Source organism: Theropithecus gelada, chromosome X (genome assembly GCF_003255815.1).
Source record: "Theropithecus gelada isolate Dixy chromosome X, Tgel_1.0, whole genome shotgun sequence".
Taxonomy (NCBI): domain Eukaryota; kingdom Metazoa; phylum Chordata; class Mammalia; order Primates; family Cercopithecidae; genus Theropithecus; species Theropithecus gelada.
The window spans coordinates 151,307,202-151,322,621 of NC_037689.1; the positions used below are offsets into that span (position 1 = coordinate 151,307,202).

The 15,420-nt window shown below is 56.7% G+C and overlaps 1 protein-coding gene across 6 annotated transcripts in view; it reads right to left on the bottom strand.

Annotated features, from left to right (window-relative positions):
• Positions 1–86: 86 nt before the first annotated feature.
• PDZD4 (PDZ domain containing 4) overlaps positions 87–15,420 on the bottom strand; it is a 27,039-nt gene continuing 11,705 nt past the window's right edge. For 2 of the 6 annotated variants that reach the window (XM_025371743.1, XM_025371745.1), the window contains exons 2-8: positions 6,243–6,478; positions 5,164–5,254; positions 4,641–4,739; positions 3,970–4,032; positions 3,403–3,504; positions 2,990–3,100; positions 87–2,794 (exon numbers count right to left, since the gene is read on the bottom strand). In XM_025371743.1, the coding sequence (XP_025227528.1) occupies positions 1,247–2,794; positions 2,990–3,100; positions 3,403–3,504; positions 3,970–4,032; positions 4,641–4,739; positions 5,164–5,254; positions 6,243–6,478 (2,250 nt within the window). In that variant the 3' untranslated portion in view covers positions 87–1,246. Of the gene's footprint in view, positions 2,795–2,989; positions 3,101–3,402; positions 3,505–3,969; positions 4,033–4,640; positions 4,740–5,163; positions 5,255–5,779; positions 6,023–6,224; positions 6,479–15,420 lie in introns of all 6 variants that reach the window. The other 4 variants (XM_025371742.1, XM_025371744.1, XM_025371746.1 and 1 more) reach the window with 3 other exon arrangements.

Sequence of the window (15,420 nt, forward strand, 5' to 3'; positions counted from 1 at the left end):
TCTAACCCTGCTCCCTCTTCCTTCTCCCACCCCAAACTGACAACTCTTTCCCCAGCCCAATAAGAATGAACACAGGGAGGCCACGATTCAACCAAGTACAAAGGCAGCTTGCTTTATTCTCAAGATGCAGGGGGAAGGGGTGGTGCAGCTTGTCTGCCTCCAATCTGGGGCTCTCCAAGCCTGAGGGGCACCCCCAGGCAGCCTAGTTCACACGTGCAAATCCTGAGGAGGCTGGGGGCCTCTCCTTCCCAGTCAGCCCACCACCTCACTGGGGTCCAGGTTGCGGATCGCCACCAAGTCCTCTCCAGGCCGCATGGCCCAAGGTCTTCCGCTGCTGCTCACGGGGCTTGGCTTCTAGACCCCTTCTAAGCACCTTCTTCAGTTCATTCAGAAGAGAAGCCCCTGCTCCAGATGGTGTGGGGCGCAGAACGGGCTCTGTGACTTCTTGGTGGACACCCTGCAAGACCCCTCCGTTCCTGCAGTCTTGCTCTCTCTCTCAGTCACTGGGGAAACAGGTGCCCCCCAAAAGCTCCCCGTTCCCACACCTCAGAGTGGAAGCCACCAGAACAGCTGCTTCCCATTCCTCCCACCTTTCCCTCCCCTTCCCTCCCATCCATCCCCAGCCCTCCCTCCCGATCTTCCTCCCCAACTCCCTTCCCAGCCATCAGTGGAGGGGGGAGTTCCACCTCTGCCAGGCTGCCTGAAGGAGCTGCCAGCCCCCAGGTCAGGTCCACAAAACAAAACAACTATTGGCAAGCACAGAAAGGGAGAAAAACCACAAAAATCGGGGTGCCTTTGTCTACAAATAACTGCAGCGGGGAGAGGCCGAGCTCAGCAGCGAAGCCGGACACTCTCTTGTGCTCCTTTCAGCTCAACTTCCCTGTCTGCAAGTACACGGGTCGGGTGGAGAGATCACTGGGTGTGTGTGTGCGTGCACGTGCAAGCACACGCAAGAGCATGGGGAATGGGAAATGCACACGCACAGCCGAAGGGGTGCCCATTACAGGTGTGCCCCCAATACTGGCCACTAGCGTGGTCACTTGACTTGGGCAGAAAGAAGAAAAGCGTCCCTTCTCCTCAGGGGCTTCTCTCTGCTAACAAAGCCCTGTGCGCACACCTAGACGGGGAGGTGTGTGCATGCGCACAGCGAGCACGCGCGCACACACACACACAATCTCTATAGGAGAGTGAGGGCCGGGGCCCCAGGGGGCTCCTTGGGCCTGGGCCATGCACCCGCCCGGGCAGCTCACACAGTAGTGACCGAGAGGAGAGGGTTGTAGACCCGCTTGCCATCAGCCGAGCGTGCGCCATGGGCCAGCATCTCCTGGATGGTGATCCAGTTGTCCAGGATCTTCTTGTTCCGCTTCTTCATGGTTTTGCGGTGGCTCAGGGCAATGATGTTGAGCTCGGGCTTGCTGTCGCCATTCTGCTGCTCCCGCAGGCACTCCAGCCGGCTCTGCATCATGAACTCGCGCCGCTTCCGCTGTTCGCGGGCTCGGATCAGGTGCTGCTTCCGCTCCTCCTTGCTCCAGTAGCGGCCCATCTTCATCTCGCTCACTGCGTCGTCGTCGGTAGTCATACCGCTGCGCTCCTCCCGGATCTTCAGGGCACGGGCTTTCAGCAGCCGATCTCGCACGGGCCGCTTGGCCACGTAGCGGGTTCCATCGCTGCGCACCTTCACCTTCCACTCCATGCGCGGTGCTTCAGTGGCCGCGGTCGCCACCCCACCCACCCGAGGGCCACCGGCCAAGCTCAGGGGACCGTGGCCCAGCTCCTCCAGGCCTCGCGTCGGGGCCAGCTGCACGCAGCTGTGGTAGTGCTCGCCCTCCTGGCCCTGGCCGCGGTGGCGCCGCGAGAGGTAAGGGCTGCCTTCGGGGCCCACGCGCTCCAGGGTCAACCCGGTCTTGGGATTGCGGCGGCCGCGCTCCTCCGCATGCTGCCTCCGGCCAGCCTCAGGATCCCGGGAGAGGGACCGGAACTTGGTGGGGCTCCCCGGTGGAGGAGCTGCCTTGGCGGGGGTGGCAACAGCGGGGCCGGAAGGGGTCCGGTTCAAGTTGGAGTTGCCGGCCGCAGCCCGCCGCAGGGGACTCTCAGGCAGGGGTTCCACGAGCAGCGGGGTGCTGCGGCAGCTCTCCCCAGTGTTGTAGGCGCTGGTGCTGTCCTTGTCCGACTTCTCAGGCAGCTCGGAGATGTCAGACAGCTCGTGCTTCTTGGGCTCGCTGGCCGCCAGGTCGTAGAGGCTCTCCTCCTCCAGCAGCCAGGCCTTCATGCAGCGCTCACGCAGCTGCTGCATCTTTTGCGCCCGCAAGATGTTGCGGCACTTGAATTCCAGGTGCCGTAGCTCCTCCTCCAGCATGGCCATCTCGTGGCCCAGGCTCTCGTTGCGGTTGACGTCCAGGGCACTGTTGCCTCCGGAGGCCCGGGGAAAGAGGAGGCCCAGCTGGTTGCCGTTCTCTAGGTGGCACTTGATCTCCAGGAGCTCGCGGTAGCGCTCATACTCCTCATCCGTGAGGCCCGGGACGTCGCCAGCTCCCAGCCCCGCCCCCTCGGCCAGCAGAGAGTCCATGCTGAAATGGAAGTCCCGGCTCTGCAAGGCGTCCCCTTGTAGGCCAAACTTGCGCAGGCTTCCCGGGGTGTTGGTGGAGCTCGGGGGTTCGTCCCCCAGCAGGTCGTGCTCAGAGCTCTCTTCGTTCCGGGTGCTCTCGTCAGTCCGGCCCACCCCGCTGTCCAGCTCCTGGCTGTTGCTCAGGCCTGGGCCTGCGTCGGGAGCCCCCTTCTCCTCTTCGTTTCGGAGCTACAGCAGAAAGGTAAGTACCGCTCAGTTAGGTCCCATGGACAGGGATGTCACGGGATGTCACAGGAGGATTGAAAGGGCTTCAGACCTGGTTCATTTTCCTGCCAAGCATTGGGAGACCCTGCACAGCCTCAGCGCCTTCCACCCAGTTCTTTCCTTCTTGCCCTCCCCACCAGCGCCCTTCTCCTTCCTCACCTGCTGGGCAGGGGGTGATTTCAGTTTATGAGCACGCAGCTCCCCCTCATTCTCAGAGCCAAAGTCATCCAGGAAGTCATCCCGGTCGCTGTCCTTCCACCGTTTCGCCAGCTGTGGAGACAGGCCCTGGTGTCCCCACAGCTTCAAGGACCTCCCCATATACCCTTCTTGTCTGCTCTGGGCCCCACGCTTGGTTTCTTTGTTTCAGTGAAGTTCAACAACCTGGGGGGCAGGGTCCCAGCCCACTCAGCCTTCAGAGGCCAGAAGGGGAAACGGGCCCTGAGAGACCCCTGCCCACCCGCCCTCCATCAACTCCAGGTTGTTGGCACATCTGTGCCCTAGTCACAGCCAGCAGCTTCCAAGACAGAAAGCCTGATGTCGTGGCCCTGGGTCGCCCTGCCAGGCACACACACCTGGCTCTCAGGTCGGGCCACCAGCAGGGAGATGTTGGTGTTCTCTTCCTGGCTCAGGATGGCCACCGCCTCTTCCCGGTTCTGGACGTCCACACCGTTAATCTGAGGCAGGCCAGGGTACAATCAACAAGGATGCTAGGGCTGGCCCTAGGGCAGACCCTGGGCGAGTGCAGGGAGCCCAAGCACTCTGGGCTCCGCTGGGCTAGGCTGGGGCTTGAGCTCCGGGAGGATGTAACTAAGTGGAGGGTACCAGGGAGAGGGTGGCCTGGCTCTTGCAAGAACCAATGTGTGCTCAGGACAGCATGGAGTGGAGCAGAGGGAGAGGGGTCTGGAGGTTTCAGAGCAGCAGGGGCCCTGGATGCCAGCAAATCCCATAGGCACATGGGAGTCACTGGGGTGAGTGGGCAGGAGAGAGATGAGACTCAGCCTGGGTTTGGGACATGGCAGGCTGCTGGGCCTCAGGCTTGGCTCTTAGTGGGAGAGAGCTAGGGACTGGCTAAAGAGAGGTGGCTGGGCCGACAGGTGCAGCGGGGCCTTGGGCCAGGCCTGCAGCCTGCAAGTGCTCACCTGGATGATGCGGTCTCCCTCACGGATCCGGCCGTCTTTGGCTGCAATGCTGTTGGGATTTACCTGCAGGACACACACATCTTGGGGACTTGGTGCCTAACATGCCCTTTCAGTAGAAGGGAGCAGGCGCACCTCAGGGGCCTCCAAAGCAAGCTGAAGGCTCTCTGGCTCCCCTTCCAGCCCCGAGGCCCAGAAAGCAGGGCAGAGGCTGCGGAGTAGTCGCCTCTCCCTGCCCCTGCCCCCGGCACTCCTAGGCTCCTCTGCATGGAAGCCGGTGCTTTTGGTCAGCCCTGGGCATTGGTGGGAAGTAGGACATTGTCCATCTGGAAGGGTGGCTTTAGTGGGATGCTGCTAGTAGGGAGGGGAGCGAGGGGCCATCCCCCTCCTGGGGATACACAGACATCTGCCCAAGATGGGTTCAGGAGAAGACTAGAAAGCAACCCTGTTGCTCGTTCTCAGGCCCATCTGCTGTCCCACCCGGACACAGGCCTCTTTCTGCAGATGACTGCCTCAGTGGACAGTGGCTGAAGCCGTCGACCATCCTCGCCTCACCACGCAGTACCCTAGCTGTGATGCCCTGTCTCTGCTAGCTGGGACCTCACGGGCAGCCTCTGAGCCATGGGCAGGCCACATGGAGGGGCCTCGGGGCTGGGGCATACCCGTCTGCATACCTCTCCGACATAAATGCCCAGGTCCTCCTCGTCGTCCGTGCGGTAGCAAACCATCAGGCCCAGCTTGTCCCGGTGGCTACTTTTATACAGCTCCACTTCCTGCCACGAGGGGTCCGGGAGGAAGCAGAGGTAGAAAGCCCCAGAAATGCATGAGTGAGGGAGCAGGCAGCACAGCCTAGCCCCTCAACCCGCAGCCCCTCAGCTTCCTCTGGGACCCCTGAGCTCAGTTTCCAGTCCCCGCTTTGAGGGTCTCTCTTACCATCCCTCGTGGCGCATGTACTCAGTGGTCTCCCTCCCAGGAAATGCGCGAGGCACACACACAGGCACAGGACACAGAAGACAGACATGCATGGGACGTGGACTCACCAACATGGACGGAACACGTAACCTCACCCGCACCCTCCCTGACTCAGCCAGACACGTGCCGGAAGGGCCACAGGGTCAGGCCTGGGCAGGAAGGCACGCAGGCGTCGGGGCGGCTGCCACAGCTGGCTGCGGGCCCTAGCCTGGCCACCCGGCTCACCTCATACTCCAGCTCGTCCAAGCGGTCTGCCTCCTGCGGGCCGCCCTCCATAAATTCCGCTGGGTCATAATACTCATGGCTGATGGGGGGGCTGCCCAGGAGAAGGTGGGGGTCAGACCGGCTGGCTGTCCTCTCACACCTCAGCCCCAGCTCCCAGGCAGGCCAATCCCAGCGTGCCTGGCATGGAGACCTGCTCTGCTTGTGCTCTCAAGGGTGGGTGGCCCAGCTGCCTCCTGCAGAGCTCCTTCCTGGGCAACATGCAGCCATGCAAAGACCGGGGACACTTCTCGCACCTGAGTGTGCGGCATCCACACGGAGGACCTGCACATGCCTAGCTCGCCCGTCCCGCAGACCAGACTCCTCCAACCACACCAGCTGGCAGGGACTGACTTCTCCAATCTCTAGGTGCCCACCCACCTGCCCAGTACTGGCCCCACTCATGCAACGCCCCCAGGAGTTATCCAGGCCCTGGAGGACTTCTGCAGAGCAGAGGGAGGCCCACCCTACCTCCAGGGGCTGCCTTCCTGGCCCCCAAAACTAAGATTGGCTGCTCATGGCCCTGTGGCCTACCTCCCCACAGCCCGAGCTAAGATTAGCAGAATGAGGCAGCGCTCACGCGGTCATGAGCCACCAGGCCTGGATGAAAGGCCCTTCTTCCGGTCAGGCCAAAGAAAGAAGCCGAAGAGATGGAGGAAATTCAGAGCAGGTAGAGGAATGAGACAGACAAGGGATGCAAAAAGATTCAAGGAGTGATGCTTGTGAGGCAGCAGAGGAGAGAGGATGGAGGAGTAGGAGCTGAGGCCCTCAACCCTGGCACTTCCGGCAGCGTCGTCCCGGACAGGAGGGTCCTCCCTCGGCCCTGGGGGTAGATACAACGGGGCACCTTCTGGAGCCCGGCCCAAGGCTAGAGGCCTGGAGGTTTTGGAGCCCTCGGATACCACGGTCAGCTCTGGAGGCCGAGGGGCCTGCTTCCTGCCCAAGAGGGTGGTGTGCAGATGGCCACCCCAGGTGGCCTGCCCTCTCTGGAGGCAGGGCCCGGGGCCCTCCTGAGGGCGACTCACAGCTCAGAGAGGACGTACGGCTCCAGGATGACCATGGGCGGGGTGGGCGGACGCAGCTTGCCCAGCGCCATGATATGCTCGAAGGTGATGTCGGTCTGAGTGCCACTGTCCACCAGCTGCAGATCATGACAGGAGCTGTCCCCCCGGAGGCGGGGGCTGCGTCTCAGCACCTGGATCACCAGGGGCTCCTTGGAGGAGCGCAGGGCCTGCAGAGTTTGCTCCTGAGACAGCTTGGAGAGCTCCTTCCCGTTCACCTACGGCAGAGACACGCCTCTGTAAGAACCCTCAAGGGCCCACTCCTCCCCTGTGAGGTCAAGGCAGAGGCCCTAGCTGGCAGGACCTGGGCTGACAACCAGCACCCTAATCCACTCAAGCAAGGAATCTGCTCTCTGTCTGCAGCCCTGGCTACCTTTGGTGCCCCCGTTCCCAGGCAAGCCCCACTGCTCAGCCTTCATCCCACTGAAGGCCAGCTGGGGATCGCCAAGTCACACCAAGGGCTGGGGGACCCAGCCTCTGTGCACTGGGTCTGGAGGCTGTGATACCACCCTACAACGTCCTCCAGACTCTGCTTGAGCTCTCCTGGTCTCTCCCCATCCGGACCCGCTTCTTTCTAGGGCAGCACTAAGGCCAGAGCTAGCATGAAGAAGATCCCATTGAGTTCCTTAGCACTGACTGGACCGTAACAGCCAACACTCAGTGAGCATCTGTGTTGTGCTCATTCAACATCAAGCAAGAGGATGACCTTGACTCTTCAGATGAGCTGAGTCTCTCAACAAATGTCTACTCACTAGGGAGGGCCAGGGTCAGGTTAGGGGACAAGTAGGAAGATGCCTAAAGATATGGTGTTGTATCCTCACAGTGGCAACTGACTTGCCCAAGAGAAAAGGCTTTGACATACAAGAAACCCCCGGAACTGCAAAGTAGCCTAAAAGAGGTGCCAGGAAAGTGGTCCTTATAAAGCCACCACTGGGCCGGGCACGATGGCTCACGCCTGTAATCCCAGCACTTTGGGAGGCTGATCACAAGGTCAGGAGATTGAGATCATCCTGACTAAAACGGTGAAACCCCGTCTCTGCTAAAAATACAAAAAAATTAGCCGGGCGTGGTGGTGGACGTCTGTAGTCCCAGCTACCCGGGAGGCTGAGGCAGGAGAATGGCGTGAACCCAGGAGGCGGAGCTTGCAGTGAGCGGAGATTGTACCACTGCACCCCAGCTTGCGTGACAGAGCGAGACCCCGTCTCCAAAAAAAAAGCCACCACTGTTTTTTGGGCACGTGCCATGTGCTACATTCTGGGAAAGACCCCTGATGTGGGGTCCCCCCAAAAAAGGTCCTAACCCCCAACAACCTTGAGGGAGATGCCATTATTGCAGATGAGGAAACCGCGTCAGCAAGCTCAGCAAGGTGGTGGCGCTGAGTCAAGGTCATGAGCCAGGACAGGCTGCCCGGTGGCCAGAAGGAGGGGTCAGGGAGGAGGCGGCCATCGAGGGCCAGGGCCCAAGGTGGAAGCGGCTGCACAGAGTCCTCTGCTGTTCCGAGTTGTGCGAATATTAGCAAGTTTACAAGAACTCTCTGTCCTGCATTCTCAGGGCAGCACCTCCCTCCCCGGGTTTCTCACAGAGGTATCAATTCCGACGGCAAAATCTTGTCTTAGTGCCTGCAACACAGTAGAACCACCGCTGTAGGAGTCTTTTCGGGAAGACAGATATCACAGGAGAGCCCAGCTTGTCCTCGGAACCCCTGTGGCCTCAGCAGTGGCTCCTGCGTTACCTTTTTTCGACTTATGTCCTTGTAGATAATCATTGAAGTTTTCTATGTCTCCCTTCTCCCCCAAATTTTTCATATTCTGAAAAGAGCTTGTTGTCAAAATCAGTTTTGTCTGATTGTAAAAGAAACACATGTTCATTTTTTGTTTTTTGGGGCTTTTTTTTTTTTGAGATGGAGTCTTGCTGTGTTGCCCAGGCTGAGGTGCAGTGGCACGATCTTGGCTCACTGCAACCTCCACCTCCTGGGCTCAAGCAATTATCCTGTCTCAGCCTCCCAAGTAGCTGGGACTACAAGTGTGTGCCACCACGCCCAGCTATTTTTTTTTTTAGACAGTCTTGCTCTGTCATCCAGGCTGCAGTGCAGTGGCACAATCTTGGCTCACTGCAACCTGTCTCCTAGGTTCAGGTGATTCTCCTGCCTCAGCCTCCCCAATAGCTAGGATTACAGGCACCCACCACCACACCTGGATAATTTTTGTATTTTTAGTAGAGATGGGGTTTCACTATGTTGGCCAGGATGGTCTCGAACTCCTGACCTCAAGTAATCCTCCTGCCTCAGCCTCCCAAAGTGCTGGGATTACAGGCATGAGCCACCGCACCCGGCCATGCGGCCTATTTCCTTCCAGTCTGTTTTCTATTTGTGCCATTTTGCAGCTGCAGGCCCCTTAAGGTCCATCCACACCAGTGGACCATCATGTTCATCATCACATCACTAAGGCTGGCTTTGATTTTTTATTATAAAGAATGTGGCAAAGACACATTTCGGGGTGCATTTTGCACATTTTTCATACTTAAATCTTTGTGTAACCAGTGGTTGTCAAAGTGGATAAAATTTCTTGAGGTGCAATTTCTGGATCAAAGACTATAAAGGAAACAGCTTTCAGCTAAGAAGCTATTTGTTGGAAGACCATAAGAATGTCAGTCGGGACAGGGCACGCTGTGCTTGGTGGAGAGGCTGCAGTGAGAAAGGCAGGATGGAAGAGGGTGGGCGGCAGCAGAGTGTGGGTTCAGGAAGGCTGTAGACAAAGGGACATGACGGAATGGCCTCAACACTCTCAGCAGCAGTGACTAGAGCCAACTGAAGCTGGGAAATTTGGGAGCCAGTTGTCAAACACAGCCATTATTGATATTGTAACTGTAGAAATGTACAGGTAACTGAATGATATTAACAACAAAGTCAATAAATCCTCTGAACACATCACTGTCTAATTATCTTACTACACTTTTCTGTCATCTGTGCTCTTGGGGTTATTCACATCTGGCGTGGGAGGTGGAAATACTCTGATGGTGTGTGCATTCCCCCCAACTCCAAGCTCAGTGACATCGCAGTGGTGGCTTGAAATCAGCTATAGTGGCAGCATTTACACCAAGGAAATCGGCAAATGCTCCAAATCAGGGCTTTTTGTCTGGGAACATTTACCAGCTTACCACTGCCCTTGAGGAGAAGCCAAAACACAAGCAGAAGGGCTCGGAGCTGTCCTCAGGGTTTCTTCCTGAACTCCCGGGGCAGGACAGCAAGCAGGCAGCGGGATGCTCAGGTGACAGAGATGACAGAGAACGCAGGAATGCCTTTCTCCCTGGAATCATTACCCAGCAGCAGTGTTGCTATGGAAACTGAGGAGAGCTTGCTGGGCGGGCTGGTGGAGGCTGGGATGTCAAGAGGGGGATGGGCGCATGCACAGCCTCAGCACCTCAGATCAACAGCAATCAGAGTGATCGCCTGTGACAGCCAGGCAAGTCTTTGGGGGGAAGCCACTGGCTCTTGAAGCTTTCTCTCTCTCTCTCTCTCTTCCTCATCAGGTCATGCTGGACCCCCAAGGAAGAAATGAGCTCCTCTCTGGGGAGGGGCTAAGGGCTGCCAACAAGGTGGGACAATATGGGGCCATGAGCATAGAGGTACAGGGCCAGGCACATGGTAAGGAGCCACATTGTGGCCCTTCTGATAACAGCAGCTCTTCCAGTTCTGCTCAGAGCCCTGCCCCCGCCACCCCCAACCATCCTGACGTAGCACACTGGTAAAGCCACCCCTGTAATGCCCCAACTTTCAGATTGCCTACTCGACCACTCCAGTCTCTAAAAGGCACAAACACTCAACATGGCCCCACCAAGACAGAAGACCTAGTCCACGCCCTGGCCAAGCAATTCCAATTGGATCAAAGACCTACAGGGACAAAGCAAAACAAGAGAACAATATCTTTACGGTGTGGGATAGAGATGAAATTCTCAATATTTCAAATGGGCAAGCAATAATGGAAGAGATGTAAAACTTCTAGATGACAAAAGACACCCTAAATGCAGTATAAAGGCGGGCTCAGAGAGCCTTACAATGCACGGACCTCATAATGGGTTTTCCAGAATATGCAAATAATTCCTACAAAACAAGAAGAAAACACAGACACAAACAACTCAAGAAGAACATGGGCAAAGGATATCAACAGGTGCTCAGGGCAAAGGGGACCCACCAGCAAGCACCTGGAGCCATGAGATAGGAGGAGACGCCCTTCAGAACCGCCACCAGGAGGACCAGGAGGATGTGGGCATGAAGGCCACAGCGGCCAAACACCGGGGACAGCCCAAAGGTCTGCCAGCGGTCAAACAAACAATTCCTGGCATTCTGTATGTGCGGTTAATGGAGGCGCACATGCTTATTCATAGTATATACTTGGTGGAAAACACGGCAGAGAGGCAAGCAGAGGAAGGGCGTCAGGGACGGGTGGGCACAGTCGGCTTCAATCTGCCTTTAATACCTTCTTCAAGGAAAAACGCTCAGGCCAACAGGGCCCACATCAAGGCTGGGTGCCAGTGCTGGTGCTAAGTAACGCGAGATGATGCCCCATACTTCTCCAGATGCTACAGCAAGTCCAGGAGGCCTCAAGGTACCCAGGCCGGAGCTCAGCCTTTTATGTGTGATTGTCTAATTACCTCCCTTTCGTTAGACTACAAACCCCAAGAGAGCTTCACCCTGAGTTCTACTTCCATCCCAACTCCTGGCAGTTTGCTAAAGACAAAAGTTTAATGTTTCTTGGCTGAATTAAAATTTTATATATTTCCATAATTTATTGAATATATATTAATGACCTGTAATTTATCTGATCTATCTTTTAAAAAACAATAATAAGAACTGGGAGGCCGGGCGCGGTGGCTCAAGCCGGTAATCCCAGCACTTTGGGAGGCCGAGACGGTCAGATCACGAGGTCAGGAGATCGAGACCATCCTAGCTAACATGGTGAAACCTCGTCTCTACTAAAAAATACAAAAAACAAAAAACAAACAAAAAAAACAAAACTAGCTGGGCGAGGTGGCGGGCGCCTGTAGTCCCAGCTACTCGGGAGGCTGAGGCAGGAGAATGGCGTAAACCCAGGAGGCGGAGCTTGCAGTGAGCTGAGATCTGGCCACTGCACTCCAGCCTGGGCGACACAGCGAGACTCCGTCTCAAAAAAAAAAGAAAAAAAAGAAGAAACAAGGTTTCACCATGTTGCCCAGGCTAGTCTCTAACTCCTAGGCTCAAGCCATCTGCTTAGTCCTCCCAAAGTGTTGGGATTACAGGCATGACCCAGCCCCTGGGTCTGATGTACCCAGACTCTACTAAAAATACAAAAATTGCCTGGCGCGGAGGCTCACGCATGTAATCCCAGCACTTTGGGAGGCCAAGACAGGCAGATCACCTGAGGTCAGGAGTTCGAGACCAGTCTGGCCAACAGAGTGAAACCCCGTCTCAACTGAAAATACAAAAATTAGCCAGGCATGGTGGTGCACGCCTGTAACCTCAGCTACTTGAGAGACTGACGCAGGAGAATCACTTGAACCTGGGAGGTGGAGGCTGCAGTGAGCTGAGATTGCACCACTGAACTCCAGCCTGGGCAACAGAGTGAGACTCCATCCACCCCCCATTCCCCCCCAAAAAAGTCTCCTTCATCAAGTGCAAGCCTCCCTCCTTTGGAACAATCCATAAGAAATCCACTTTGCTTCTAGTATGTGGAGAGTGGGGATTGTTGACTGAGCTCATTATCACAAAACTCTCACTATTGAATGTTTCCTTCATTGAGAGCAACCTCCCTCCTTTGGAACAATCCAGAAGAAACCCACTTTATCTTGCAACACTTCGCGTACCTGAAGCCCACTCAAATGCCCCTTGTCCCCCCTCGTCCGGGTTCCCAGTGACTCTCATCTTCTCCAGTGCTCCTGTGCCATCCTGACCACATGCTGGGCACCATGCTTCCCCTAAGCGAGGCCACCCTGTGGCAGTCAACCCTGTTGATTGGGTAGTGAGCTGGCAGCCAAGCAAACCCTCAAAGCCTGTTCACAAAGACCCCTCCTCCATCCCATGCTAGCGCGATAGATTTTGTCGCCATTTCCTTTCAAATCACACTGAGGAGGCAGAGGAGCACAAAGATGAAAATACAAGTCCCTGGTACTCCGCTGCCCCAGGGAGTGCAGCAGCCTGTGAGCACAACACGGCTCAGCCAGGAGCTTGATGTGCCCTATGGCGACTCTTCAGCATACAGATCTATTTCCTTCCTGATTTGTTGGAGGAGCTCACCTGGGGAGTGAATGTAGACAAGAACAGGAGAGGCCCAAGGAGAGTCCTGGGGCACCCTGACATTGAGCTGGCTGGGGAGAGAGACTAGGAAGTCCCGGGAGGGAAGCTGAGGAGCAGCTCAATGCACTGGGTCGGAGCCCGGGAGAGGAGGGCGGAAAGTGTGACCTCTGGATTTGCTAAAAGGTGGGAGGGGGCCGGGTGGGGAAGCTCGACCTGCATCGACACAGCCTTCTGGAGCTTTTTGCAGAGAAGGAGCAGGGGCAGCTCGGGCAGAGGAGCTCTCGTTTGGGTTTTCAGGGACATCAGAGCGGCGGCTGAGTACCAATGAAAGAGCAATTCGCAAGGCCAGGGAAAATGCTGGCACCACTTTCCCCGCATGAGGGGGACATGCGGGCAGGGGAGGGGGACACAGGGACAGGGGAGGGGGCAACACGGGGCAGGCGAGGCAGGCATGACGCGAAGTCGGTCCCACGGGCAGTCGCTGTGGGGTGACGATCTCCCCCAAGGCAAGGGACTGGCGGGCCTTAGGGGAGGCGCGAAGCGGGGCGCCCAGGGTGGAGAGGGCGGGGCCCCAGGCGCGCTCGCCCCACCCCCTGAGCCCGGAGCCGCAGACAAAGAGCGCGCCGCAACGGCGGGGTGGCTGCGGCCGCGGGAGCGGGGTGGCTGCGGCCGCGGGAGCAGGGCGGACCACACTCGTCCCTGCGCCGCCACGCTGGTGGCTGGACTAGCAGGACTCCTGCCCGCCGGCCCCGCCACCTCCGTCGGAGGCTGAGCTCTGTTTCCGGGCCCTGCCCCAGGCACCCTCCCGCATCCAGCGGTGGCAGGCCCACAGCCGGGTGGGGCGCGACGCCCTCTTGCTGATCAGGAATCTCTGGGAAGCGGAGAAGAGAGACCGAAGAGACTAAGAAAACAGTTGTGGCCTGGAAGACTCGCAATCCCGAGTGCTTGTCACACGGCGCCTGCGACCCCTTTCACTCTCACTGGTAACGCGCGGGATGGGAAGTGAAGCCACATCACTTCCAGGGGCCCCCGTGGCTGCCACGTTCGGACTCCCCTTACCCTACAGATGTAGAGTAGGAAACAGGCTGGGGAAGGACAGAGACAGGAAGTTATCCTCTGCCCCGGGCCGAGCTCTGACCTACCTGCTGGCTCTCAGCTCTGCCGTCTGGACTATCCAGAACACCTTGGAAGCAGTTGTGACTGTAGCTTCCAGGCCAAGTCATGCATCAGGGGGATCTTCCAACGGGGAGAGCATCGGAGGAGAAAGGAGGAGCCGCAAGCTCACTACATTCACCCACTCAGTGGCCCAGCAAAGTCCCCATTCATGTTTCCCCAGCTCGGGATTTTGAAAATTGCCCGCCCACAAGCATGTGGGAACATCTGCAGATTCCCCACACCTGCTCTCCGGGTTTCTACACACACATTTGCAGAAGCATTTGAAAGCAAGATGCCACCAGTCCCATTCTCCGTGGAACCACAACACCCTTGGCACGGAATTCCGCACTCATACAATGGGCCAGCCTCACATCTCCCCAACTGTCCCACTAACACCCTTACAGCTTTTTTAAAAAATCTAAGATTTGAGGCTGGGCACAATGGCTCATGCCTGTACATCCCAGCACTTTGGGAGGCCGAGGCGGGCAGATCACAAGGTCAGGAGTTCGAGACCAGCCTGGCAAATGTGGTGAAACCCTGTCTCTACTAAAAATACAAAAATTAGCCAGGTGTGGTGGCTTGCACCTGTAGTCCCAGCTACTCAGGAGGCTGAGGCAGGAGAACAACTTGAATCATGGAGGCGGAGGAGGTTGCAGTGAGCCGAGATTGTGCCACTGCACTCCAGCCTGGGCGANCACTTTGGGAGGCCGAGACGGGCGGATCACGAGGTCAGGAGATCGAGACCATCCTGGCTAACACAGTGAAACCCCGTCTCTACTAAAAATACAAAAAACTTAGCCGGGCGAGGTGGCAGGCGCCTGTAGTCCCAGCTACTCGGGAGGCTGAGGCAGGAGAATGGCGTTGAACCCGGGAGGCGGAGCTTGCAGTGAGCTGAGATCCGGCCACTGCACTCCAGCCTGGGTGACAGAGCGAGACTCCGTCTCAAAAAAAAAAAAAAAAAAAAAAAAATTAATTTCCTTACAAGTAATTTAAGGGCCTCATGGAAAGTCATTTGTTCTCCTCCAAAGGGTAGGCATTCCCTTTGGGTTGAAGACCGCTGCCCAGAGGTCCCCACAGGGAGGCCCAAAGTCTAATTCCACACATGGACTTGTGTGAGTCTAAGCATTAGAGCTTGCCAGCCTTCTGACCCACTGCTTAGTTTTAGGAGACCCCTTCAAGGTCATGTACTCAATTCCTCTCAGCTTTATGTCACCTGTTCATTGTGGCCTATTTTTATTTTATTCCTTAATGAAGTTCTAAATTTCTCTTTTTTTTTTAAATTAAATAACCACTTTCATGTTAGTTTTCTGTGATTATGTAATTGTAGTTTAGTTTATGTAATCATTTTTAGTTAAAATTTCTTATTGATACATAATTATACATATTTATGAGGTACATGTGATATTTTGATAGATGCACACAATGTATAATTATTAAATTAGGGTATAGCCGGGCGCGGTGGCTCAAGCCTGTAATCCCAGCACTTTGGGAGGCCGAGGCGGGCGGATCACGAGGTCAGGAGATCGAGACCATCCTGGCTAACATGGTGAAACCCCGTCTCTACTAAAAATACAAAAAACTAGCCGGGCGTGGTGGCGGGCGCCTGTAGTCCCAGCTACTCGGAGGCTGAGGCAGGAGAATGGCCTGAACCTGGGAGGCGGAGCTTGCAGTGAGCCGAGATCGCGCCACTGCACTCCAGCCTGGGTGACACAGCGCGAGACTCCGTCTCAAAAAAAA